The sequence below is a fragment of the Oncorhynchus nerka genome, unplaced genomic scaffold, assembly GCF_034236695.1.
Source record: "Oncorhynchus nerka isolate Pitt River unplaced genomic scaffold, Oner_Uvic_2.0 unplaced_scaffold_7816, whole genome shotgun sequence".
In the NCBI taxonomy this organism is placed as follows: domain Eukaryota; kingdom Metazoa; phylum Chordata; class Actinopteri; order Salmoniformes; family Salmonidae; genus Oncorhynchus; species Oncorhynchus nerka.
In genome coordinates, this window is record NW_027033500.1 from 1 (window position 1) to 6,328 (window position 6,328).

General features: G+C 43.9%; 1 protein-coding gene across 1 annotated transcript; it reads left to right on the forward strand.

The window, feature by feature from the left end:
* Positions 1–1,354: 1,354 nt before the first annotated feature.
* Positions 1,355–6,271, forward strand: LOC135566067 (collagen alpha-1(XVIII) chain-like; the record flags this gene model as incomplete). Its single annotated transcript, XM_065013963.1, has 13 exons — positions 1,355–1,397; positions 2,885–3,007; positions 3,196–3,267; positions 3,357–3,383; positions 3,483–3,581; positions 3,701–3,736; positions 4,159–4,242; positions 4,338–4,367; positions 4,471–4,506; positions 4,855–4,914; positions 5,009–5,086; positions 5,209–5,244; positions 6,134–6,271. Coding segments are annotated over exons 2-13 (750 nt in total), but the record flags the coding sequence as incomplete, so codon positions are not given.
* Positions 6,272–6,328: the final 57 nt, after the last annotated feature.

The following is a 6,328-nucleotide window of genomic DNA, read 5'->3' on the forward strand; positions in this document are numbered from 1 at the left end:
CTCTAAAAGTAAGTCAGTTTCTGGTGTGGCCACCAGCTGCATTAAGTACTGCATTGCAGCTCCTCCTCATGGACTGCACCAGAAACTGGACAGCACATGGACTGCACCTCACCCTCCAATCCAACAGGTCCCAGACGTGCTCAATGGGATTGAGATCCGGGCTCTTCGCTGGCCATGGCAGAACACTGACATTCCTGCCTTGCAGGAAATCATGCACAGAATGAGCAGTATGGCTGGTGGCATTGTCATGCTGGAGGGTCATGTCAGGATAAGCCCGCAGGAAGGGTACCAGATGAGGGAGGAGGATGTCTTCCCTGTAATGCACATCATTAAGATTGCCTGCAATGACAACAAGCTCAGTCTGATGATGCTGTGACACACCACCCCAGACCACGACGGACTCTCCACCTCCAAATCGATCCCGCCCCAGAGTACAGGCCTCGGTGTAATGTTCATTCCTTCGACGATAAACGCGAATCCGACCATCACCCCTGGTGAAACAAAACCACGACTCGTCAGTGAAGAGCACTTTTTGCCAGTCCTGTCTGGTCCAGCGATGGTGGGTTTGTGCCCATAGGCGACGTTGTTGCCGGTGATGTCTGGTGAGGACCTGCCTTACAACAGGCCTACAAGCCCTCAGTCCAGCCTCTCTCAGCCTATTGTGGACAGTCTGAGCACCGATGGAGGGATTGTGCATTCCTGGTGTAACTCGGGCAGTTGTTGTTGCCATCCTGTACCTGTCCCGCAAGTGTGATGTTCGGGTGTACTGATCCTGTGAAGGTGTTGTTATACGTGGTCTGCCACTGCGAGGACGATCAGCTGTCCGTCCTGTCTCCCTGTAGCGCTGTCTTAGGCATCTCAATTTATTGCCCTGGTCCACATCTGCAGTCCTCATGCCTACTTGCAGCATGCCTAAGGCATGTTCACGCAGATGAGCAAGAACTCTGGTCATCTTTCTTTTGATGTTATTCAGAGTCAATAGAAAGGCCTCTTTAGTGTCCTAAGTTTTCATAACTGTGACCTTAATTGCCTACCATCAGTAAGCTGTTAAGTGTTTTAACCATTCTACAGGTGCATGTTCATTCATTGTTTATGGTTCATTGAACAAGCATGGGGAAACAGTGTTTAAACCCTTTACAATGAAGATCTGTGAAGTTATTTTGATTTTTACAAACTATCTTTGAAAGACAGGGTCCTGAAAAAGGGGTGTTTCTTTTTTTGCTGAGTGTATATATCACTGTATGTACAGCACACACAGAACTGGACCTTTGTATAGGGATCCTTTTGAGATGATTGTCTCTTTCTCTCTGTATCTCTCTCTTTCCCCATCTCTCTCTCCCTCTCATCCGCAGGGAGAAGCTGGTGATCTAGGTCTTCCAGGGCCCAGTGGAGAGAGGGTGAGCTCTCAAATACACCCATACTATCCCACCTCTAAATCTTAAATATATAGCTATTTTCACTTTGACCTTGTTTCTTTGGTGCTGTTTGATGTGGGACTTCTCCTAGATATTGATAGTCTAAACATAATGTTGGTGGTGGGACTTCTCCTAGATATTGATAGTCTAAACATGATGTTGGTGGTGGGACTTCTCCTAGATATTGATAGTCTAAACATGATGTTGGTGGTGGGACTTCTAGAGATCGATAGTCTAAACATGATGTTGGTGGTGGGACTTCTCCTAGAGATCGATAGTCTAAACATGATGTTGGTGGTGGGACTTCTCCTAGAGATCGATAGTCTAAACATGATGTTGGTGGTGGGACTTCTCCTAGAGATCGATAGTCTAAACATGATGTTGGTGGTGGGACTTCTCCTAGAGATTGATAGTCTAAACATGATGTTGGTGGTGGGACTTCTCCTAAAGATCGATAGTCTAAACATGATGTTGGTGCTGGGACTTCTCCTAGAGATCGATAGTCTAAACATGATGTTGGTGGTGGGACTTCTCCTAGAGATTGATAGTCTAAACATGATGTTGGTGGTGGGACTTCTCCTAGAGATTGATAGTCTAAACATGATGTTGGTGGTGGGACTTCTCCTAGAGATCGATAGTCTAAACATGATGTTGGTGGTGGGACTCTCCTAGAGATCGATAGTCTAAACATGATGTTGGTGGTGGGACCTCTCCTAGAGATCGATGGTCTAAACATGATGTTGGTGGTGGGACTTCTCCTAGAGATCGATAGTCTAAACATGATGTTGGCGGTGGACATGATGTTGGTGGTGGGACTTCTCCTAGAGATCGATAGTCTAAACATGATGTTGGTGGACTTCTCCTAGAGATCGATAGTCTAAACATGATGTTGGTGGTGGGACTTCTCCTAGAGATCGATAGTCTAAACATGATGTTGGTGGTGGTGTGAGGATTTTATGCTTATGCTTGTCTCCCTCTAGCAAAACTCTTTGTCTGCCTTCTGCAACTTTTTGACCAGTATCTTTAGTGAAGGTGATGGGTCACAGGTACTACTGGGTCTCCTGCTATTGGTTCCTTGGTTTAAGCTGCATTCATCACATGGGGGAATCAACTCACTGAGAAAAACTCTAATTACCAGTTTCATTATAGGACAAATGGAACATTTGCTTGTTTGCCTTCTGACATAACATCTTAAATAGCATGTCGTTGCTTAAGATATTTTACCATCAGTCTGGATGTTTTATATTGGAACTAAACTATATGCAGTCATTAGTTTTTATAATTGTTTTTTTTATTATTTTCAATATTGATTGCTTGTTATAGTAATAATAATTCCAATTTTGTGGAATGCTTCTTTGTCTGTTAGCATGCTGTGTCAATGATGTCTACATGTAAATGGACTGCTGATTTTTACACACACATCTTTACAATCTCTCTCTGTCTCTCACCTCTTCGCTCCTAACCACCAGGGTTCTCAGGGTGACCCTGGAGTGCCTGGTCAGGCAGGGCAGGGGGGCTTGGCTGGGCTTCCTGGGCCCATGGGACCGATTGGGACTCCAGGACCACCCGGACCCCCCGGACAGTCCTACCCTGTGAGTTATGTGAGTACTGTACACAACTCCTGCCACCCACCCAGACTACATCAACTACAGCTTAACCTCCCACCCCAAAGCTCCCTTCATTCAAATTGTTACCAAATTGACTACATACTGTATATTTGACTACATATATTTTTGTGGAATTGTCTTTTTTGAACTGTATCTGTGTCCTCTCTGTGTAGGGTGACGGGGAGGGTTCCGAAGTGACGGGGGTCAATGGTGTTGCTGGAGTGATAGGGATTCCAGGACCACAGGTGATCTATACATTGCCATTCACTCATAATTTGGATTGCCTTTACGATCACGTCAACTAAGACATAGTCACATATCCATTGTTTTTCAGGGTCCGCCCGGAATCGCAGGCCTTCCAGTAAGAACCAGGAAATCCCTTTGAATATATTGCTAAGTTTGATTGGAGGCCATATCTTTGTTATATAGCTATGCTTACTGTATTCCTGTCATCATACAGGGAAGATCTGGTTTGCCTGGGCTTTCGGGAGAGAAGGGGAGCGAGGGAGCAAGAGGACGGGATGGAACACCAGGGATGGACGGATTCCCAGGACAATTGGTAGAAGATCATTATCCCTCAGCCACCTCCCCAGACTCTATTAGAACGTTACTTAGGCTTTAGAGTAACCCACACAAAGTGCACTAACCTATTCTGTTTTGTTTCTTGTGTATACACAGGGAGACAAAGGGGAGAGGGGAGACAGAGGAGAAAGGGTGAGTTACCTACTCCTGATTACCATGTTTTGGTGGTTGATTTTTTTTTCTTGCTTCTTTAATCAGAACAACAGTTTTCAGCTGCACTAACATAATTGCAAAAGGGTTTTCTAATGATCAATGCGACTTTTAAAATGATACACTTGGATTAGCTAACACAACGTGCCATTGGAACACAGAAGTGATGGTTGCTGATAATGGGCCTCTGTACGCCGTTTCCAGCTACAATAGTAATTTACAACATTAACAATGTCTACACTGTATTTCTAATCAATTTGATGTTATTTTAAATGGACAAAACCTTTGCTTTTCTTTCAAAAACAAAGACTTTTCTAAGTGACCCCAAACTTTTGAACGGTAGCGTAAGTCATCTATTGAGTGTCCCATGGCTCTCATGCTGTTGTGTGTGTGTGGTGTTGTAGGGTGAGCCAGGACGTGAAGGGGGGCCCCCTGGACCTCCAGGAGCCCCTGGCCCACCGGGACAGATCTACCAGACCTCAGGCAGTGTGAGTGTGGCTGTGTACTGTACGGTCTTGTCTGCTCTGGATCATAGTGATGTTTCAGTGACACAACTGACCTACCTGTCTCTGTCTCGTTGTAGTTTGATGGAGTTCTTGGGAATCAAGGACAGGTGAGAATTTGACTCAGCAGACAAGTCACTATGTTACTCTACATGCAGTTTTATAATGTCTTATGTTTTATAGTCACCCTAACCCTTATTTCCTTTTCTCCAGGGAGGACCAGGTCTTCCCGGCCGGGCAGGATTCCCAGTATGTATCAGTATCACACTGCCAATGAACACACAGTGGAATGGAGACATTTACCTTGACTGTTTCTAAAGATATTTCACAGTTGAAACACACCAGTGACAGTGTTGTTCTAGATGTATGGTGGAGATTGCGGCAAAAACGATTTTATAACATGTTAATGGATTTATTTTATTTTATATATATTTCAGTTGAAACACCTTAATAGTGCTCCCTAATATTTCAAAAAGCAATGCTGTACGGCCTACTAGTTGTATGTTGAAAACTGTCTAAAACATGTTAATGGAACTCTCTTTTAAAAATATACACACACAAGGTTGTTATTTATACTGATCACAACTTCTTCTGTAGGGGCCTATGGGACCAAAGGGAGATACAGGAGAGCCTGGACAGCCAGGATACGCAGCTAAGGTCTGGTAATAACTTAATTCATATCTTGTTTTCTGTACAGTACAGGGACAATTGCATGAAGTATTGACATGTCTCCACCCTGTGTCCTGTCCAGGGGGAGAAAGGAGAACCTGGTATTATCATGGGGCCTGATGGAAGACCCCTGTACTTGGGAGGGCTGGGGTCTCAACCGGTGAGAAAAACCACACACGAGATTTATAGTTGGTAGAAATACTGTATGTTATTATGCTTGTCCATCTCTTTTATATGTGCCATGCAACATAAAATGTTGATACCCTTTGACTCTGTGTGCAGGGAGAGAAGGGACTCCCGGGACCTGAGGGACCTCCTGTAAGTACTCTCCTTTAACAGTGACATGCTTTGTTTCTGATTAGCCATTGATAACCATGGATGTACTGTATATAGTTCTCTGTTTCTGTAGGGTCCAGCTGGTAGATTTATATTGTTCTCTGTCTCTATAGGGTCCAGCTGGTAGATTTATATTGTTCTGTATCTATAGGGTCCAGCTGGTAGATGTATATTGTTCTGTCTCTATAGGGTCCAGCTGGTAGATTTATATTGTTCTGTCTCTATAGGGTCCAGCTGGTAGATTTATATTGTTCTGTCTCTATAGGGTCCAGCTGGTAGATTTATATTGTTCTGTCTCTATAGGGTCCAGCTGGTAGATTTATATTGTTCTGTCTCTATAGTGTCCAGCTGGTAGATTTATATTGTTCTGTCACTATAGGGTCCAGCTGGTAGATTTATATTGTTCTGTCTCTATAGGGTCCAGCTGGTAGATTTATATTGTTCTGTATCTATAGGGTCCAGCTGGTAGATGTATATTGTTCTGTCTCTATAGGGTCCAGCTGGTAGATTTATATTGTTCTTGTTCTATGGTCCAGCTGGTAGATTTATATTGTTCTGTCTCTATAGGTCCAGCTGGTAGATTTATATTGTTCTGTTCTATAGTGTCCAGCTGGTAGATTTATATTGTTCTGTCTCTATAGGGTCCAGCTGGTAGATGTATATTGTTCTGTCTCTATAGGGTCCAGCTGGTAGATTTATATTGTTCTGTCTCTATAGTGTCCAGCTGGTAGATTTATATTGTTCTGTCTCTATAGGGTCCAGCTGGTAGATTTATATTGTTCTGTCTCTATAGGGTCCAGCTGGTAGATTTATATTGTTCTGTCTCTATAGGGTCCAGCTGGTAGATTTATATTGTTCTCTGTCTCTATAGGGTCCCTATGGTCCAGCTGGTCTAAAGGGAGATATAGGCATGCCAGGTAGACCGGTAAGTATCTCTGTTCAGCTATTAGCCAAGTGGTGGTGCTCTGTAGCTCAGTTGGTAGAGCATGGCGTTTGCAATGCCAAGACAGTGAGTTTGATTCCCAGGACCACCCATATGTACAAATATATGCACACGACTAAGTCA